Source organism: Syngnathus acus, chromosome 11, assembly GCF_901709675.1.
Source record: "Syngnathus acus chromosome 11, fSynAcu1.2, whole genome shotgun sequence".
Classification (NCBI taxonomy): Eukaryota; Metazoa; Chordata; class Actinopteri; order Syngnathiformes; family Syngnathidae; genus Syngnathus; species Syngnathus acus.
The window spans coordinates 8,015,116-8,037,361 of NC_051096.1; the positions used below are offsets into that span (position 1 = coordinate 8,015,116).

Here is a 22,246-nt window from a genome sequence, read left to right on the forward strand (position 1 = left end):
ACTAAAAATGAGACGGGGAAAAAAAACAAAAAACAACAACCTCTGGTTCAGAGTGTATCTTCATCTTTGGTATAAAAATGGCCGTCCATGGGCTGCATTTGATCCACAACTAGGAAAGACTACAGAAATTGTCAACAATTTCCTCTATTGCTTTTGCACTGATTGATCTCAACCATAAGCTCCTATACTCTACTGTTTTTGTTTCACTGCCATTTTTTTGTTTTTGTATTTTTGCACGTTTTATACATTTTTTTTTCTCGTGTTTTTTTTTTTAAGATTCGCAGTGTGACAAGCAAAGCGGGCTAAAAACATCTTAAAGCTCATAAGAAAATGTAAAATGTGGCAGATAAAAAGCTGTAATGTCATTGACAGCAACATTGCTTGGTAAATAATAATGATGACCATAAAAAAAAGCGAGTTCAGCGTTTTGCTGACAGACTGCATCCGAGACGCAGGACGTTTCCTTATAGTTTTCTTTTTTTTTTTTTTTTCTTCTTCCTCGTGGTGAAAAAATCTCTTCAGAGCTCAAGTCTTTCCGCAACAGGCATTTAGTTCTTTTAACACATTGTTACATCTGACATAATCATTATCAAAGCATTCTTCTTGTGAAGAAAAGAAAAAAAAGCTCTTCTCTATTAAATCTGTACAGCTTATGTGATAGATTCTGTTTCCTCTTTAAATGACACATCCAGTTTCTCGAACCTTCCGAGTGGTCCAAAATACTGACTGGCTTATGTTTCTGTTGTGTGTTGCCCCCCCGACTCCGCCCCCAACCAGACGTCAGACTTGAACTTGCAAAAAAGTCACTGGCGCCCTTAAAATTAAGGCCATGAAGATTCAAGAAAGAAACAACAAAAAAACAAACAAACACTTTTTTTTCTCAAATATATCTAGAAAAGTAAAATTTAACACTAGAACATAAAACATATTGAAAACAACGTTTAGCTTAGTATCTGAGGAAGACAATCTCTGTGTGTATCTCAAACATGACTCCCTCTTTCTAATTACAAAATAAACTTCACATTCAACCTTTTTTTTGTCTTTTTCTGTATTTTTTTTTGTTTTTGCTTTTTTTCGTTGTTAAATTGGATGAGAATTTTCTTTGAGAAAATCTCCTTCCTTCCTTCCTTCCTTCCTTCCTTCCTTCCTTCCTTCCTTCCTTCCTTCCTTCCTTCCTTCCTTCCTTCCGCCCAGCCCTTTGGGCAGGTTTTCCCACGTAAACTTTCATTTCTTTGCACTGTGCCCCCACAATATCCCAAACCCTTTTTCTCAGCATCCAATGCTTCCTTGTTTTTGTTTTTTTTCCTAGTTGACCAGGTAGAAAATGAAAAAAAGTGTCTCTTTTTGGTGCCTGGGCAATCTGGAAGCAATCTCCTCTTTTTTTTTCTTTTTTTTCTTTCCTTCCCCTACATTCCCCCCTCACATTCACAGTGCAGCCACCTTATGTCTCAAGGCAACGCTGTCACAGGAACATTCTCTCAGGCCGTTGCTATCTGATGGGAAAGGAGAAGACATGGAGAGAGAAAAGATACAGTTGCAATCAAAATAGAGCAAAAGAAAAAGCAATAAAGATGACCTTCCAGGCTGGGGACTAAGAGAGGCAGTCTGAACAGAATCAGAAAAGTTCCAAATGCTGCTGCCAGAGGCATGCAAGTAGCAAGGAAGTCTCAACTCGTAACCTTCACGTGTCACTAAAGTCCGAACTGAAGCATGTTGAAATGTCCTCCAGCAAGATACTGAACCCCAAGTTGCTCCTGACCTTATGTCATCACTAGGTGAAGATGTCGTACCTCAAAGTTCAAATAGAGCTATGCAAATGAAAGTCAATTTCTTTTGAGTAATGATGAAGTCGAGCTTAATCCACTTTAATAATACATACGTATCTGTGTTATTGTATTATTGTAATTTGAGTTACTATATTAAACATAAATGAATTGTTGCAATCCTCCGACCATTTGAAATGAACTAACTCATCAGGTTTTACAGTGCAACAAAAACGTCAGTTGTCAGCAAGGACACAATTTACGACACACGCGTTTCGGAACGTATTAAAATCACATTCGATAGTACTGTTCAACCGATTCAAATAAAAGCCCTTTCCTTTTATAGTCACAATAAATAAATAAGACAACCAAATTAAAATGCTTGAGGCTATTTCAAAAAGATATCTTTTTGGCCCTACATTCTCAGTTTAAAATGACATCAATAAAATTTCAACCATTTATTGTGTCATCGTCACACATGCATTCCACAAGCCTATATTATATTCCGACTCATTATTTCTGTTACACAACATCATCTGGCCGACTGAGTCGTGTAGCGGTCGGAAACGACAAACGTAAGGAATAACTGCCCTTTCCACATGAGACTTACTTGGACTGGTACGAGTAAGCAGAAATGTGGTCGGCGCCACCGTCCACTTGAATCTGTTGCTGCTGGCCAGTCACCTCCTGTGATGAGGGAGTCTGAGGGGAGGCATCCGTCACCACTCCCTGAGAACCCACATTGAGGTCAAGGGTCAACTTCAAATGCAACCTCCTGATGCACACTATATACGTACGTAATAGGAGAAATAATAACGCAGGCTAACCCTTGCTAATAAATATGGGATTAAATCGAGCTTTAGAATTTGATTGGGTGGTTCATAAGCAGGTATTGCTGTCTTGAATTTGAACATTTCATTTAGAGCGGAAATGAGCCAGTTCATTTAAGCAGTGAACAACATTTCCATTTCCAAATGCCATTTATCTAATAATGAAGCTAATAAGGAAATTGGGATGACAAACAGATAATTGGAAGAACGTACAGTGCAGCCGCACCAGTGTGCATATCATTATTTAGAAAACAAATGGAAAGAACACACACACTCTGGCCATTCATTTTCCGGCGAGCCATCAGAGTTTCTTTTTAATATATGCACAAAGCTAAAGAGGATTTTTTTCTTCCCCTCACTGAATTGTTCACAACAACCTGTTTTATATTAGAACTATGTTTGGCCGCATCATGTCAATCACTTTTAACAAGCTCTCAAAGATACTGCAAGGTGTCTATATACGTATCAGCCCTCCAGACACCACATGATGCATCGATATCCGCTGGGCCGCTAATGCCGGCACTGAGTGGACACTGGTGAGGAAGATGGAAACGGGAAACAGGGGCCCGAGGCGACACTACGACTACATCTCTCTGCCGCCTTCCCGCCCGCTTCTGCATGCGCCTGCCTTTCGGAGAAGAGAGGAGAAACTAATGTGTCTGTCAAGGGGAAACTGTCGTTGTCTGTGCTTGCGGGGCTAGCCAGAGCGCTGCGGCTGGCTGATAGATGTGTGTGTTTCGGCTACCTACAATCCCCAAGCATGTGTGTGTGTGTGTGTGTGTGTGTGTGTGCGTGTGTGGGAGGGAGGGAGACAGCGGCGGCTGCACTGCATCTCACTTGAGCTCCTGTCATCTGACACACGACTGATAGTCCATCTAAATACGACCACAGTGTCAGCTGCCAGACAGCTTTCCCACTCTTCCGTGTTCATGATTTGTCATATGCTCCACAAGCTACTCAAATGTAAAATACTAGGGAGTAGGGTGACCATGTTTTGGATATTATATCCGGAGATAGAAATCTTATTTGCTGCCCCGAGATTCCATCCTATGGAAACTCTGATTTACTATGTCCCGCTAAGCATAAAAGGATGTCACTGAGTTTTTGAAATCTCAAAAAAACTGAAATGATGGTTTTGGGTTCTAAAGATGGTCTATAAGAGAAAGAAAAAAATAAATACACTGGAAAATTGCATGGCAGCCAAATTAATGAACACTAAGTTATTTCAAAGTCCAGGCAAAAGAGGACATCAGGTAAAAGTTCTTTTTTTTGCCTTAGTCAGCATGCTGAGTAAGGGAATAACATCCTGGACAATTTTAAAGTTATGGCGATAGAGGGTTTCTCGTAAAACCTGAGTCAGCTTGCTTTGCTTGTGCTTTTTTATTTTTATTTATTGGTAGTGGGCCAGCGCATTTATTTGTAAAAGAAGAGCAATTGAAAGTATGCTTTAAAAAATGTGTTTGTTAAGAGGCTATTTGTGAGTTGGTTCAGAAATGGTTAATGTTATAGGAGCGTAAGTGATTGGCCTGTCAGGAGTAATGAAGTAAGTCTTTTGCTAAATTGTCTGGCGATTATTGATTCTAAGCACACGGTGCCTGGAAGTCTTACTTCGACAGGGACGGCTGTTGGAGGCACAGGAGTGTACTGGGGAATGTAGGTCCCTTGCATAGGCGCTGCTGCGGCGGCGGCGGCGGCGGCGGCGGCAGTCATATACTGAAACACACACAAATGACATGCATTAGCATCCCTGCAAACAATCACTCAAGAAATGATCTTAAGAGTCAAGAGGACTATATTTTTAGTTTCATACCAACATGTGGCTTAAAAGCAAAGAGTCAAGACGACTATATTTTTAGTTTCATACTAACGTGGCTAAAAAGCCAAGAGTGGAGAGTCTCTGTTGTCTTTGCGTTCTTATTTTATAGCCACAATTGTGGAGGTGGATTTTGGCCAGCTGCATAAAAGTCCTGTTTTAATTTGCGCAGACAATTGTCACAAAGAAATGACCGGGGACAAGGAAATGCAGAATTGAAAGGTGCTTTGTCATAGTTGATTTTGTTGTAAATGGTTTGTTTTTATTTATATTCATGCACTGTGTTATGTGCAATATATATTAAGGTAATGATAAAACTGCTGTCTGAATTTTGATGATTGCTTTTTTATTGTGGCTCATAATGATGGTACATCCAGAGTTTTGTGTGTTACTGTGAACTCATTTTGTTCACCCAATGTCCTTTGGAGGGCGCCAAAAGAATACCAGTGCACTCTACATGAGAGCCAAACAGAGGAGCATGTGAGGTAAACGAGCAAAAAAGGAGGCGGAGGCGGAGGAGGAAATGTCCCGCTGTATCATCAAGACTTCACAGGCAGGCAAATGTGCAAGGCCACAACAGAGGAAAAAGATGGAAAATAGAAAAAAGCCGCTACAGGGAATGAAAGGAGGAGCAAAAAGAGAAGAAAGGGAAGGCCCCCTTACTTGTGGCGGCCATTCCTTTAGTCACGCTTCCCCCATGCCCCTTTTAACTGGCTCTTAGCTCGCACCATGATGGACGTTTTACAGATGTGCCACAGGTTGGGTTACACTTTCACATGCAACATGACTCAGGCATGATTGGTCTGTGTGTTTTAATTACAACATGCTCCATTATCTGCAGTGTGGCCTCGATCTTTTTTATGATGGACTATTTGGACCTCCCCCACCAATGCATAATAATTGTTCATATTGTGTGTGTTCCAGACAAGGAAGCGTGGATGATAATGCTGCTGCAATACAGTGCAAACGGATGTGGAATCAGATAAAAGCCACCGGGCTTCCTCTTTACCTCCACACTCCAGCTCAGAAAAAGGAAGTGTAATTCTTTGCTTAATTCTCCCCCCTCCCTCCCCCTTACTGATGGTAAGAATTTGTGACAGCAGTCCAACGTAGGATGTAGTAATAGCATTATTTGGCTGCAGGCCCGGTGGTGCCGGTGAAGTGTCATTACGAGCGGTGTTGCTAATGGATCGGGTATGGCTCCACCGCTCGCTGCTAATGAGAGAAGCTAAAGGCCATAGACATGGATGATTAACTCCCCCCCCCCCCCAATGTAGCTGCTATACACGGCCAGGAGGATGCCCCGAGACGGGAAGTTGTTATGCGAGAGTGACTCTCGGTGACTTTAAGGTTATCTCACTGTCTCCATTGTCACGCTCACAAAGGGCTGAGGTGGAATAGCCAGACTTGGTGACACATTACCACAAGCCTTCTTCTCGTGCACCTTCCTGTCACTTCCTCTCATCCTGCCATCATCTAAAAGGGCCTATGAGATTGTTCAAGTGACCTTCTCCTTGGCAAATCAGAATCATGCATACCAATTTCTCCCTCTCTCTCTCTCTCTCTCTCTCTCTCTCTCTTTTTTTTTATCTTCTCCTTCCCATTTACCCATTCAGCCGACTCACTTCTGAAGGCTGCATGAAAGCAAATGAAGTGAAGAAAGAGATAATTAGCAATATCGGAATGTACCTGTCAAAAGGGGACTGTCCATTTGAAATGTTATATTTGGCTGCAGAACTCCATATTGAATTTAATTTAGCTTTAACAAGAAGATTCAATACAATTTTCCCTTTAACCATAAGCATGAGTTAAGCAGCACTAATAATATAATATAATTTAATATAATATAATATAATATAATATAATATAATATAATATAATATAATATAATACAATATAATAATCTGGGACATTTGACAAGACAGTTCCGATTAACAATTGGGGCTGAAGAAACAATACAGAACATTGTGGAGAAAGCTTCCAAAAGTCGAATGTGCTACTTTCCATCAATAAAAGAATGGCCGGTAGCTCACACAAATCTGTCTTCTGTGGACATTGAAGCTGTCAATTACCACTGTCACCATGACGACAGAAACATGGCTTGTATATAGGATGACAGAAAAAGGATAGCTAGACACGGTGGAGTGAAGGTCACCTCTTGTCATGTCAAACACTGTCGCCTCCACTCAAACACGCATGCAAAGCCAAACAAAAGAGAAAAAAGCGAATAAGCGCCATCCACTCTGTAATCGGAACGCATGACTGATAGACTCTTGCTAAGTGTTGAGACCTCGCTGGCGGTAAATAAATGAGCAAGGGAATAGGCGACACAATAAATCACCAAGAACTACGGATGGCACATCTTTGTCATCCATAACTAGCGCGCCTAAGGTGCCTTAGTATTCCGCAATCATCTTGCTCAAAATGAGCAAAGAAAATGGAGTTGTTGTTTGAGGCCATAGCGCCGCCAACTGGTTCATAAGTAACTGACAGTAAACACACACACAACTCATGCATGCAGGTTGTGTTTTGACAACTATTTGATTGAGCGCGACCTGACACCGACCGGGGAGCGCCGTCTTGCATCTATATGAGATTTAGTGAGCTGTGAAAACAGTAACAGACGCTCGGGCAACAATGTTCTTTTATTGTTTACAAGCAATAAAGCCTGGTGTGAACATATTAAGGGAGGAAATCAGATAAGAAATGACATTCAGACCAACGGTGTTATAAAGATGACCTTTTTTGTTGAATAAAACATCTCCTTCATGACTTGACTTTTATGTTACCTTACTTATGTTGTATGTTGATATTTGACACTTTTAAAGTGTTTCAATAGACCAAGAGAAGAGAAGACAATGCGATAGGTTAGAAATTCCCCAAATTACACACAAATCATGACAATGAGCGTACGGCCATATTCTGTTCAATACGTAACTGGTGGTGTCGTTTGCAATCCATCAAATATTTTCATTTTCACAGCCTTTTTAAACCATCTTGTGGTGGGTTAAAAAAAAGAACCCAAAAAAAGCCACATTCCAACGCAGTGACCAACAGACGAGCACGGAGTCACACTTTCTTAGCACAAGGTGACGTTTTCCTTACTTCTCCTTCACAACACAGCAAACATCCAAGCTGATTGTCAACAAGACACGTTTCTGGGAAAGCTACGCTCACCAAACCAGGGCCGTCGGATTCTTTTCTCCATGGGAGGAGGAAAGCCGCAACCCTACACAGTTTGCGGATCAGCCAAGAGTATTCTGAGGTGTGGCGCCTGGCCTTCACAGTTGAACCACATTTTCACCAAGCGCTACGGTTCAATGATAAACTGATTTAGTTGACACCACTGCGTGTGTTTTCCAGATAACGTGCTTGCCTTATATGGAAACCAAGCAGGTTGCTGGATGATCCCCCAGATTTCACCTCGAATATTCACCGATGGAGAAATAATAAGCGGACAGAAAAGTGGTGAAGCAAAGAAAATTCAAGACTGCCTTTACCTTGTTCCTCTTGTACAAATGATCAGATATCAAAAGCCATCATTGTGGATGAGCCTAGAGTATGTCTAATCCTGGCTGTTAGCACAGCTGGGGCAGATTATGCTTGGTCATTCATGACAGGACCATCACGGTCACTGACACCTTGCTAACTGCTCAGTATTGTTTCACTCGCACATTGTGGTTAAACGTTAAGGCCTTTGTATCCCCTACAGTTCATTTTTTCTCATCTAATGAGATTCAATACAAACATTTTACACTCTAATGCTCAGTTTTGAGCACATTTCAAAGTAATGGGAACACCTGGACCACAATATTGTTACCTCTCTGACAATGTCAACCAAGGATATATTTCACAGAAAGATTGAAATGAAATAGAATTCTTTTCCAATTCCTAATAGAATATATAGATTCCACTCTATCCGCAATCTAATCATGTAAAAGAAGAGGATCAGTCCACATGCAAGGGGTACTCACACTTCCTGTAGTGCCTAGGGACAGATGGTTCATCTGTTGAGTGAGGGGACCCATCATGCTGGCAGGCTGCATGGACATAGTGTGGTCCATGGCTGGCGTGATCACTGCACCCTGGATCAACAAACCAAACGGAGCACAACATCTTTAGTCTTAGTGCATAGACACACAAGAAATTGAAAGAAAGAAAGACAAGGTACTGCAGATGCATAAATAATACTAGCCGGTGCGGCTCATTGATTGCTAAGCAGCTTTCTTTTCTTGGATGCTCGGCAGGTCTTCCCTAATGGATGGGTGAGAATGCTGGAAGCTTTCACACTGCCAAGGAACACAAGGGAAACATGTTGCTCTTTCTTTCCCTGTCACGAGAGTACTTCATTCCAAATGCTGATGCTCCGTGAGGAACATAAACCCTTCAAGCCATTTTCCACAGCTCAGCTTGTGTCGCTTCTCACTTTGTGTGTGGGGAAATTTAACACAATGAAGGATTTTCAGCAGAGTGTCAGAACGCTGTCGTCTAATAGTACAAGGGGGGCCTCGCGAGTTTTGGAGCTACACTAACCTACACTTGAGTCAATATGTGGATGAAAAAAAACTTGTAGAATTAAATCTATAAAATGATGTAAATGATATTGTAACGTATGTTAACACGGCCACCAGATTAATGCACACTAGCGGGCTGGATCGGGCCCACGGGCCTCGAGTTCGACACCTACCATTATCGGATTCTCCAGGTCCCCGGTAAAAAGCCTCATCGAAGCTATTGAAGGACTCGTACCCGGCGGTACATTTGAAACGCTGTACAACCATAAACAAATGGAAAGCATCTTCCTATTTACTTCTTGTTTTGATTTGTCCATCAATGATTATGGGCAGCACAAGAAAGTCAAGATGGAGAGGAGGAGAGCTGGAAAGGAAGGGAGGAAGGAGAGGAAGGAAGAAAGTAGCACCTGTAACCGATTCAGCCGCTGACAATGCCTTCATAATGGTGATGGGAGAGCAACGGAAGGGCTTAATTCACCGGCGTGTCAGGGTAGAGTTAATCCGATTTGTGATTTCGATTTTCCGTGTTTGTGAGAGGCACTGTCTGAGCGAGAGCGAGAGAGAGAGAGAAAATGGTGGTGGTGGGGGGTGTCAGTTTGTGTGCGTGCGTGCATGTGTCTGTATGGTTTTATGTCCCTGAACAGACAGACTATAAAAGAAAATTAAAGACTGACATGAATGCCAAGGTAAATTTTGATGTCTCTCTTTTGTGTGCCTTTCGGGGAGTGCTGGAGGAAAAGCTGTCACGATTAAGATGATATTGATCACCACGATAGCGGGCCCTGGGCCGTTACAAGCACTGATACACTCAACCGCCCAAGACAATGTACAGTAAATAAGACATTTTACAACCCGCAGTGTTTTTTTTAATGGGCGCCAATTAAAAGTGAAAAGCGTTTTCAAGGACTGATGGATTGCTGATCAGTATCAGATGCTTTGCACACTCTGTCACCGCACGGCACGCTCAATAGAGCAGATAAATGTCACACACGCAGCAGGTGTTTTGCCTGACTGATTCATTTATGAGCACAAGCTCTACCTACACCTTGTGAAAAAGACTCACCGTATGTTACTTAGAGAAGTGCTTCTCAATTATTTTCTCTCATGCCCTCCTAGGAAGAAGAGAATATTTCACGACGCCCCCCAACTCTCCTCGCTGACTATAAATAGTATCATTTGTCAATAAAATAAGTACAGCTCTGCATGATATTATAGTCTCATTAACATTATCTTGCAAATACGATGAAAGGACAGCAAATGGAAAAAAAAAAATCGACGCAAAAAGCTATCGATGCAAAACATTCCTAATAACTACAATTATACCTCAAGAAAATGTGAGAGCGGTCGGTGAACTAATAAAAAATACATCTTGTTCTCCATGGGCATTCAATCCTATTTGATCACTATCTAAAATGCTGGAGGTGAGCGTTCCCGCATCCAATAATTTTGATCTATCTGCTCCTTTGCTGTAGGTGAACACATCCAACATGATGCTTTGGGCATATCTACTCTATCATGGCTTCAAATGTTTACTGGCATCTTGCTGCTTGCTAGAGGTGATCATTTCCTCACACTCGGTTCAATCGCCTGAGGCAACAGAGAATCTCACACCGGACACCACTATTCAGACAGGAAAAACAATCTCCAAATTGACCAGCAGAGGCAGCTCGAAAATATTTCACAACACATGCGAGGAATGCGTTACAGTCAAACGTCAACCCTAACCACAAGGAGTCTTAGTCAAACAATGCGTCACTTGTAATCGACATGAAAGAGAAGCCTGACTTCTCTCAACACGTTTTTCTGAAGGACTTTTTCAGCGTGCCGTTCGGAGCCTGATGTCGGCGGATGGGTGCGTGTAAAGGTGGCACGCACATGTCTGCAAACATCAGTCACTCAGAACCAATTTGTACTTTATGATTATATTTAACTCTAACTGCGTTAGCGTTATTAAATATTTTGCCAGATTGGATGCCAAGAGTACAATGTTGTCTACCTGAAAGGTACATCATATTTGCCAAAACAACTCGTGTGTGTGTGTGTGTGTGTGTGTACATTCACATCCTTTGTGTGTTTTATTCATGCAGTGTTAAAAAAAAAAGAAAATCGCTCATAACCACCTTTGTCTGCTGACTGTGGACAGAGAATCCACCCTCAGGCGCATTTCTATTCATGTAAGTCCCGAAAAAAGAAGCAGCATGTGGGGGGCTTTTCACTCTAATCCGCAGCATGAATCCCCCCTCGGAGCAAATGGCTGTTCCACGACTAGCAACGTTGTAGGAGACACACACACACACACACACACGAGTTATTTCCAAATACCTCCACTGACACTTGAGAAATTGAGGGTTCACATCAAATAGCTCATGACTGCTTAGAAGGTGGCCTGCAATATACTGGGGAGAATATCAAAGTCCAAAATAGGACAAATAGATCATTTGTGGACGGTGAGATGTATACGATACGTCTGCTATGTATTACGTCGCAGTCTTTTAATTCCCTTTTATGGGGATTTTGCCTTTGGTGGATTTTTTAGCTTTTGGTCAAGGTGAGACAACGTCTTTTTTGTGGAAAAACATCTAAGAGTAACAATAAGCCAGGGTCAATAATGACATCAAGCGAGACCTTCCGCATATATCAAACTGTATTTCCAAAACGCTGTAAATTCAATTTGATGATTTGACGAAAAAGCACGTTTGAAGCAGACCGACATTTTACAATGACTAATTTGATCAGATTAAAAGACATCATTGGCTCAGTCTGAACCTGCCTGCTCAAAAAAGGCCAAGACAGTCCGCGGACAATGAAGAAGCAATTATTTTGAAATGGGTCTTTAATCATGTTTTGGAAAATAGCTTTTAGCTCTTCTCTATAACCGATTATTTATTTCGCATGAGTGTTCTGCTTTTCCTTTGACTTTTGAGGGAGAAAACAGTACTGGTGTTGAAAAAGATGAAAAATAAGAGAAACGGAACTGGCAAACACCCATAAAGGATTCAAGTCGACATTTGACGACCGTCCAGGTATTTGTCCTCAACAGATGAAAAAAAAATTGAAAGAGATGACGGATCAGTCGCCACCCATTGATTCGGCAATATCTCAGGGAATGCAATTTCAAATTCTGTCTTTTTATCTCTCGCGCAACATTGTCAATTGTAACGTACTGCTGGCTACAATTCCAATTCCGGTGACATATTGCAGTTGTAAGCAATAGCTTAACTGTGATAGTTTTGTGTTCAAACACATTCCATTAATCAAACCAAAGTACTCATGGTAATGAGGTAATTATCAAAGCCCTCTTACTGGGGAGAATACGCCATTTCGATGGATGCATAGTCATGTGTGCGTGTGAGAGGATCAAGGTGTTATGCATGTAAGATGAAGCGTGTAACACTATTTGTCATGTCTTTGCAGGAGGATCTATTTCTCCACGGGCTTCGACTCTCTGATGTAAGTTTCCTCCAACTTCCATATATAGACAAAAAGCAGATTCAGACACAATAAGCCAATGGTGTGTGATTTTATAGAAGGGTAATTGAACCATGCGCATTTTGGGGGTTTGTAGCCTAACGGGCGGAGCGAAACACAATAAGTCTTAAGCCGTGCAAAATGAACGACGAAATGACGGATGGCTCCAACTCATGCCGCCCTTTTTTGGTATTGTGTCAGATCTTGTGCGGAATGAGCAAGATGATCAAGATTATAGCGCTGAGGTTATTTATTTATAGTCATGCAATAGCTGCACTTGAAATAGCGATGACAGAGAAGCCGAGTCGTCAAATCCTCAAGAGACAAATCCAGCAGATTGACAATGTTCCTCCCTCTATACCCGCAGTGTCTTTTTAATGTCAAGCACCGAGAGGGGTCTCTCACAGTGCACTGATTCTCTCCGTCTGATTAGAGGAGATAGTTACGGTCTGATTCCAAGAGGCCCCGGCAAGCATCTAACTGGCACTGAGAACTGGTCGGGGCGGAGGAATTCAATACTTCACCTACGGCATGGCATGTAAGGGCCGATGCACTCCAGCAAATGCACATTCTTAGCACAAACGCTTCTTAGGGAAGGGGAAGAAAAAAAACAAAAAACCGGGGTCTGGCTAAGTCATGGGGAAAGACAGCAATGCTGCGCTTGGTTGGCGTCGTGGCTACGCTTTGCTCTTTGGAAGTGGGAGAATTTGTGTGTGACTGCTGATCTGGATGCAAGGGAGATTTAGCCCTATGGATGTGTGTTTTGTGCACTCCATTTGTCTTTTTTTGCTTGCAAGTTCTGCTGACTGACAACAACAACAAAACACGTTACAAGAAGGGAGACAAGTGGAGGATCCCAAAACTCGTACAATGAAGAATTGAACCTTGTTACAGTTACTACCGCCTGTATAATGTGGGTGTATTTGTCAAAACAAAAATGCCAATTTAAAACCATCATTGAAAAAGAACAATGGTTCCAGTCGTCATGCAAAACAGAACTAAACCGAATCTACCCCGTGCTATTTTTATTTAAAAAAAAACCAACATTTAACACAATACAATAGAACCTGAGCAGAAGCTAATTAGCAAGGTTTTTAATTCATGAATTACCTTTCCTTCCTTCGGGTAAACAACCAACCTGCTAAGCTTAATTTAATAGACACGTTTAATGAAAGTAAATGATGCTTATTTGGGCCGAGATAATTTATTCATTATGATTAAATGAAAACAAACACCTTTAGTGGAAGTTCTAAATATTCGTATAACAATTGTATTGAAGGCTTTTCAACATTGCAGCCCGGTAGAGTCAGGAGGAAATACTTTGAGTAGCCCTGTGAGCTCCAATGCTTGGCTAATTTGCTGTGATTCAATGAGATGCTGGCAAGCTTTGTGTGTAAGGGGCCTTTCACAGTTCAGGGGGCTGGGAGCAGACATACTGTAAAGCCTGGGCCATAAAGCCAGACAGCTTGCTAGCTATCATGCACTGATGCTTTGCGATAGCCAGGGTTAGCGCCGAGCAGCCGTTTGGTGTCGGCGAAGTCATAGAAACACAATGGGGGAGTGGCCATGGGGACGGATATGGACACATGGCTGTTTTCCTGCTGGCACAAAACCGGCGAAGATGCAACATGCCAATGTGCCAACGCTTTCAGGAGGTCTCATGACATATTGTTGGACGATGGACAACAGACAGTCAAACAGGCTGGATGGGAATAACTGGCATGTTATGAATCACGCATATGGTCATGCATCAACACAACAATAAAAATGACGACGTAATCAATCAATGGAGGGCTTTTTTAAATTCATTGCTGAGCGGCTGATAAATTGCACTGCATCGCTCGTGACTGACTGTCAACACGTGGGTCGGGACCCAAAAGTGGGCCGCAGCCCATTTCGGGTAGGTTGTTGATAGCTCATAAAAAAAAAAAAAAATACATGTCAGTATTTTGATTTTTTTTTCAGAAGAGCAGTGCGCTGTACCAAGTTAGCCACATAAAAGATGCAATATTATTGTAGGTCAACTTCACCTATAAAACAGCCCTTAAAAATGTACTGTACATGTATTTTCAGAGGTAGTTTCATTGTTCTTCTCTTCTATTAAATGGCTTGCTACTTTGCAGTGACAAACAAATATGGGTCCCAGGGTGGCAACTGTTGAGACCTGACCTAGAAATCATTTTGGTTGTATTTTTGGTCTCGTGCACATGAACGCAAGCCACTGACTAGAGTTGTTGGGATTTTCCAAATTTGGAGATACATGGTGGTTAGAGGAAAAAGCCACTTAACGTGATTCTGACACACCGATGGTCTGTCCTCATCTGGGTCATGTAAGTGGTATTCCAATCTTCAAAACAAGCACATTTTGCAAGAGTAGCTCTCTGCTGACTACAATAATTGTCAAAAAAAAAACAGAGTATGATGCAAGCAGGCTCAGACGCTCTGACGCAGCGGAGACAGAGTGAGTTAAGACAAAGAAGTCAGGAGTTCATGCGCATTGAAGGTAGAGAGAGAGTGGATTGGAGGGCAGCGGCTGCTGAGAGTATGTCGGTCGGTCGGCCGGCCGCTTTGGTGACATGCTGGGTCCAGATTACATGTTCACTGTCCCACAGCAGGAGTGGGAGGGAGAAGGATAGGTTTGAGTGGTAAATGACCACAGCAGGCAGCATCATGTGACTGCTTGAAAGCACTCATGGACTTAGCGCTGGACCAGAGACCCATTTTCTCTGACGCTTTGCTAACATTAAATGCGATTGACACATTTAATCAATGCCCAGGTTTAAAAAGAAAGTCAAAAAACGAGTTTTACTCATAAAACATGTCATCTGATCTGCTAAGCATTACTGGAAACTAAAATTTAGACCAACTAAAAACAGGTCTAAATTGCGGCGCGTGCGGTGTATTTTTTATCTTTTTTTATTGACGACATGTATTCTTTTTACATAATGTATGCGGAAATAATCCTGAAGCGTCGTTGTTCATTGCCAGGGTAAGTAACACTAACCTTGAACATCTACACTGCAGACTGACAAACCAAACGATCCTGCACCACTGCTTGGACAAAAGACTGCAGTTGATAAGGGAGGTCCTTCAAAATGAGCCACACGACGTTTATGTTCACACTGCTAAAAGTTTATCGGCATAGTGGGGCTCTCTGAAGTGTGATTGTTTGCATCTGTACTTAAAATCAAGGAAGTCAAAGAGGGGTGACTCAGGTAGAAGTTGAGGAGCGGAGAGCTCCTCTGAGGAGCATTTCCTTCAATACTGCTTGCTCCACACTGCGCTTTAACAAAGGCATCTATTATGGTAATCATTTTCTGTGATAGAGTTAAGAGGATATTAAGGAATCAAACGTGAAGCTATTACTGATTCCCACTCACATTCAATGAATGAACTGAGAGAAGAGGAGAACAAAGTGCACTAGATGTGCTTTAGGGGACACAAAAAGCCCCAAGCAAAGCCTCTGGCAGAAGGATTTAAAACCTTTATTGAGCTAAACAACAACACTTATGCCGCTAGGATCAATTAAAAGGTGCAACCTAAAAATGCTTTGCCGCTGAGGTCTTATTTTCTTCACCATTACCAATCTTGCCTCGTGCACTGGGGCTTAGCGATGCGTGACCTCAAAATGACCTTACACTATTGACCCAAAGTTGAATGTTCATTTAAATTGACCCCAGTGGCCATTCGTGGGCAGCTACTGAATACAAATGAATCGATGATAACTTACTGTAGGTTGCATAACATATTGGTGATGAGGCATCCATGATGTACTCTGGACCTAGAGAGAAGAACATACAGTTTACAATGAGACAATATAAGTACCTAAACTGACATTCAGAAATTGTCTGGGGATTGGAAGTTCAACAATTCAATTGCTTAAAAGTTGAAATGACTCACAAAAGTACCCCAGGTGGTTGAGACAATAGACCTCATTATTATGAACGTTGTGACTGGTGCATAGACTTCATTCATTAGAGCCTTTCTCTATTATGATAATACCATTAATTCCAAATGAAGTCATGGTACACATTTTCTCGGAGGTGGGGAACACTCCATGATGGAAAAAACAATTCTCTTCTTTTCTGGATAAGGTTTTAAAGAGATGCCAAGCATCACAACATGCAATGTCACCAATATAGTGCGTACTGTATATGGCCACTGACAGCAACAAGCACATTTTGAGATGCACTGCAGAGAATTAGACAGCTTGGAGCAGACAAACACACAGGCTGGCCACTGATCCTGCTAAAATGATTTGATTAAACAAAGACAAACACGGAATAATCTGCTCTAAGAGCAATAAATCCTCTGAGTCAACCCAAAATCGTGATTTGGACTGGCATCTAAACAAGCATGATGCTCAACAAAATTAAGCCAAATCTATTGATTTAGAGAGGCAATGTTTGTTCTCCACGGCTCTACCTAAGACAGGCAGAGTTCATTTTAAAATGGAAATGTTGGTATATTTCTGACAAAATACGTATGTCAGGCAGTAGACAACAAAAACAAACAAAATAATTATTGTTGAGAGGATTTTGGAAGATTTTCACCACTCTAGGGTAAAGAATGGCTTTAAACAATGACTCGATTATTTTGCTAATCAATTACTTGTCGATTAATTGATTCATTTTTACACCTCTAAGGCTTTAGATCAATTGTTAGACGTTGATCTAAAGCGGATGGACGGAACAAATATCAGGTTATGCACTTCCGTGCAATCTTCCTTTGATAGTCGATCTGCAAATGTCCACTCCAAGATTCGCTTCCTACGTGTCCACATTCAATCACTTGAGGTCAATGAAAAGCAGCTTATAAAAGAAAAAGCTTATCAATGACCCTGTTGAGTAATAGCTCCTTACAGAAAATTGTGGCAGGGAGTGGGGGGAAAAAAAACAGCAAGAAACAAAATTTAGTGTCAGAAATCGAGGCGCTTAGGGGTGAGGAGGAGATTATAAAGTATTGTTTGGTGTTCAAAGGATTGATGTATAAAAATAAAATAACAATGCCTGTGGCAACATGTCGCTGATAAAGTGCTTGGATATAAAGCTGGAAGGAAAAACACTTGTATCACTTAGATGAAAGCATATGTGTCACCGGCAGGGGCAATGACACTTCATTTTTTTTTGTAGGGAAACACAATGCATGGACTATTTACGGCATCCAAGACGGCTGGCATCACTGTGCTTATGAACAGACCACAAAACACAATTGTTCCCCAAATGACTGCATTTATTAATTCCTGCGATATCCCTCCAATATAAACTAGGGTGCGATATTGACGAGAATGTTTTTATTCAAGGGTAATTTCCAAGATTAATGCTGATGACAATGATGAGGATTTCACAGTCTGCGGTGGCTGGGGACTGCGAGAATTGATTCAATATTGAGCTGACTCATCTATTTAGGTCAGGCTCGTGTCTTTTAAAATGGAATGATTGGAGCTCATCTTTGCTAGCCACCTGGTATGAAAAGTGATGTACAAATAAAGATGGATTGATTATGTGCTAGCATGACATGTCTGCTTTTCTTGTGATGGGGTTCAATGATTTATTTATGTTTGATATGATTACATTTACAGTGAGTGAGTAATTTGGTTTCATTTGATCAGGTACGAGGTGAGGTTGTGTCCATGGATGAACACTCTTCAACCATCTTTTATTGAACACGTGAAAGTTGTAAAAAGATTCATGTTGAACTTTCAGGTCATATTTTGTTTTAAATATGTATGAATGCTAGCTACCTAACAGAGGCGTAGCCAAGCCGGGGCGAGCCGGGGCGGCGCCCCGGTTAGGACTCCCTGCGCCCCGGTTGAAAAAAATCGATCTTTTTCGATTCTTCATTTTCATGCCGTTTTTTTCTTTCGGTCTTGCGCGAATGTGCTTGCGCTATTCTATGTGCGCGATGTTATCCATTCACCGTTTGCCTCCCGGACCCGGATGTTGTTTTAGCGATCAGCGAACGGCGTGGGTGATGTTCGATTTTTTTTCCTGTGGGCGTGCGCCCCTACTGGAAAAATTCCTGGCTACGCCTCTGCTACCTAACTAGCCATCGGATGGATGGATGGATGGATGGATGGATGGATGGATGGATGGATGGATGGATGGATGGATGGATGGATGGATGGATGGATGGATGGATGGATGGATGGATGGATGGATGGATGGATAGATAGATTGGTGGGTGGATGGAGGATAGATAGACGGACTGATGGATGGATGGATGGATGATGGATGGATGGATGGATGGATGGATGGATGGATGGATGGATGGATGGATGGATGGATGGATGGACGGACTGATATATGTCAGATGAATAAATGGACATTTTTGTACTCCTTAAACTAATCATTAGAGAGTATCATTGATCTTGTGCGGTGCGTATAAGGCAGCTTGAAATGTCTTTGTCTTTCCTTTCTGTCTGGCTTTTCAGAAGATGAAGGAGCCGCCGTGACTGGCTGAAGGGCAAAATCACTGGCTAGGTGGCGGAGCCGCCGCAAGGATTAATATTCCTCAAAAGCCCGGCCATTGTTTTTGATAAATCAATTTGGGAAGCCTTCCGATGGCGGATTACAGACGCGCACTGGCCCACATTTCTCCTCCCCCTCCCGTCTCCCCATCCTTCTACCGCAGACCCTTGACGGGTTTTAATCAAGTGAGCCGCCGCCGCCGCAAAGACGGAGGGGGCGCAGCAACCTTCAGCAACACCATCCCGCCGACTTCTAGCACTGGAGCTCCCGCCGCCACTGCCGCAACCACCGGCCGGCTACCCCTGACTTCCCTGTCTCTCCATCGGTCGCCCCCGTTGTTCCACCTATCCTTCATCCCCTTCTCTCTGTCGCACTATTCTTGCGCATACCTAGCAGCACTAATGTTAAGCGATAGTGGCAATGGCGCTGGATGTTTAGATTTTGCTAAGGCTGTTGCGTGAAATGTGGGCTGACAGAAAACTGTTAACACTCCTGACATCTTAGCGAGGCAATTTTCACGATCCTGTTCTGTTCTGTTTCATTACCCTCACAGATCACAGCGATGAGGAATATGGAGCTTCACCGTGCAAGTGCTAGCAATTTTACTGCTTTACAAAATGAATAAATCCTTCACCGTATTAACTTAGAGACTGCGGAAGAGGTCACGCAACGAGATGGGAGGAGAGTTTGTTTTTCCATGCTACTTGATCGGTGATTTTCTTCCTTTTCTCTCCTTTTTTTGTTTCGCCGCCTGTTGTGCTTTCCGCCTATGAAACAGATGTCATTGTGCACAGCTGGAGCAGGCAAAGAAATGATCAGAGAACGCACGCTGTTTTGCAACCTGTCCCCTTTTCCCTTTTCTATCTCCACAGACAAATAAAGCCCCGGCAATTTCACATACATACACTCTGCGGCCATTTTCCATAATGCAGTGTATTAAGGCCCACCTGATATGTGGAAACGGGCGAAGCAGCGATGAAGGGCGTGATGGAGGTCTGTGCGATCATGCGGTTGGTGGCGATGCTGTAAGGCGAGGAGTAGAACCTGACAAGAGTCAAAGAGGGATGTTAAGAAGAGTGCAGCATCACAAAAACAAACATCATCTGCAAGGTTCAAATAAACTTGACTTGACTGGATGGCAAACTGGATTATAAATCAGTATTGCTGGGTAGAAACACACACAGTGTAGTTTAACCCTGGATATAGTAAACATATTTTATATTACACTTCACACTGTCCCTTGAAGTGCCTTATGGTGTTTGCCACAGATTTCTTTTCTTTTTTTCCGACATCAAATGGAGCTTTGTCATTGTAGAACGATTTTTTCTTTAACACCCAAGCCTACATAGCACCATGCTGTGGCTGTCTGGATTAAGGAGCAAGCTTGGAGAAAAGTCCATGCATTTAAAGGAGACAAGGTTTGACTTTAGCTTCAGAGAAGGGTGGGGAGGGGGGCACTGATATGCTGCTTTATTTCATTCCTAAGATTCTGAGACTTTGTGATTCTAGTCCAACAGTCTCCATTCACCTAACCTGAAGTCTGTACTGTATTTCGTCGCCCTCTTTGTAGCCGGTAAAAAAAAAAAAGAAAGCTTCAGTGCTCTCTTTCTGGTTGAAAGTGTGATAGGGTACATTTAAACATGTTGCTGGGACATTCATTTATCCAAGAGCGTTATATCTTGGCAGGGTGACAAAGTGAGAACACGCACGATGCAAACCTATTTAAACACATTCTCCTTCCGTGCCCCTCTGCCATTCTTTAGCTGACCCTTTCAAAGAAAAACTTAGATTACAGCTTGGTATCGATTACCTTAATCAAACAAGGAGTTGGAGGCACTACATTAATCTTTATGTATGGCAGGAGTATTGATTTGGCTCCCATTTGGCAAGACGTGAGTGTATTAAAAGATGCCAAGGTCAGACTCTTACCCATTCTGCATTGCAGCAGGATCATATGTTAACGCCATGCCAGTCTAGAAGAGAACACAAAGAATAAACACAAAGGATAAGTGACAAATGGATCACAAATAGATGACAACAAGGCCCATTGAAACTGAGCGCTGCACTGAATGATTTCATCATTATGGTCAATTACTCGTTTGTCTTTTCAATAAGGAGGTCTTTCATCCACGCTATCTTCTGATCATTTGTATTCTGTATACCAAAGATATGTTTGTCAAAAGCAAGCGGTCCTTTGCACAAGAAAAGAAAAAACTTGCATGAGCATCAACGCAACGTATCAGCGGCTGCTACAGTTCGCAAGACTTGCTGCAGATTCTGCTGCAGGATTCATTTCACATAAATCTTTGCCAGACCTGACCGAGTGGGACCAAAATAGCAAGTTTGTACAGGTCTTTGAAATAGCTCAAATATAGATAGATATTTATTCAATGAATGACTGTATTTATTTTTCCATCATGTACAATTCACTTTTTATGAATGAATTGATAAAATGCCCTTGGGTGGCTAACAAAACCGTGTGTGTGTGTGTTTGTGTATGCAAGGCTCTCTGTGAGGCCGGTTGAGAAACCTGCACAGCGCAATCCGTCATCGGCATTCCTGAAGGTTCTCTCCCAGAGGAGAGCTAATCCGATTTCTTTTTAACCAGAGGTTGCTGAGGACGGCACATTTCATCAACATAAACACACACACATCACACGTGAACTCGCACACGTTGACTTCCTCCAGTTCTGTTTTTTGTTTGTTTTTTTTCTCAACCATTTCTCCCATCTTTCTGTACAAATCTTTTGGCCTTTTTCTTTTAGAGGGTGACTTGCACTCACTCAGCTATGGTGGTTGAGGGAATAGTGGCAGCGAGGGGGAGGGATTAGCCAACCAGGACCAATTCCACAAGTGAAGGGATCTTGACCAAACGGTAAGAACACCCTACGTATGCATTTCGAGTACTTGCACCACCATTGTCAACAACATCTAACGCCTTCAAGGATCACATTCAGCCCATTATTATTTAGCGTCCCAGCTTCAGCTACAAGCAAATTCGCAATCCATGCGTATCTTTCTGCTTCTTGTGTGTTCACATGCTCACTAATAGCAGTGGGAGAACATGAGCAGCTGTCTGGCGCACACCAAGCCTCCCCTAAGTGCTGCCCTTGGTTTGATGTGCTGATGAATTCCACAGCAAAGCATCTCCTGACCAGGGACTCAGCATGGCCAATGAGGGATTACTGATGCAGTCAGCTTCTGGCTCTGCTGCCGCAATGAGGATAAAGGGAGGGAGGGAGGGAGGGAGGAACCATGACAGGCTGCGTATGCTGCTGTTTGACCCCCAAAACTTTCAAAAGTGAACTGTTGAAAAAAAGTGATTTAATACGAACGATGCAATTCCTCTTAAGGTAGTCAGGAGTGGTTGATGTTTTATTTCACTTGT

At 42.3% G+C, this 22,246-nt stretch overlaps 1 protein-coding gene across 3 annotated transcripts in view; it reads right to left on the reverse strand.

Annotated features, from left to right (window-relative positions):
* Window positions 1-1,296: 1,296 nt before the first annotated feature.
* The window catches only part of rbms3 (RNA binding motif, single stranded interacting protein), a 122,719-nt gene continuing 101,769 nt past the window's right edge, over window positions 1,297-22,246 (reverse strand). For 2 of the 3 annotated variants that reach the window (XM_037264594.1, XM_037264593.1), the window contains exons 8-14: window positions 20,788-20,831; window positions 19,806-19,902; window positions 16,119-16,169; window positions 8,381-8,491; window positions 4,202-4,306; window positions 2,374-2,492; window positions 1,297-1,493 (exon numbers count right to left, since the gene is read on the reverse strand). In XM_037264594.1, coding sequence (XP_037120489.1) covers window positions 1,490-1,493; window positions 2,374-2,492; window positions 4,202-4,306; window positions 8,381-8,491; window positions 16,119-16,169; window positions 19,806-19,902; window positions 20,788-20,831 — 531 coding nt within the window. In that variant the 3' untranslated portion in view covers window positions 1,297-1,489. The remainder of the gene's footprint in view (window positions 1,494-2,373; window positions 2,493-4,201; window positions 4,307-8,380; window positions 8,492-16,118; window positions 16,170-19,805; window positions 19,903-20,787; window positions 20,832-22,246) is intronic. The other variant, XM_037264595.1, reaches the window with a different exon arrangement.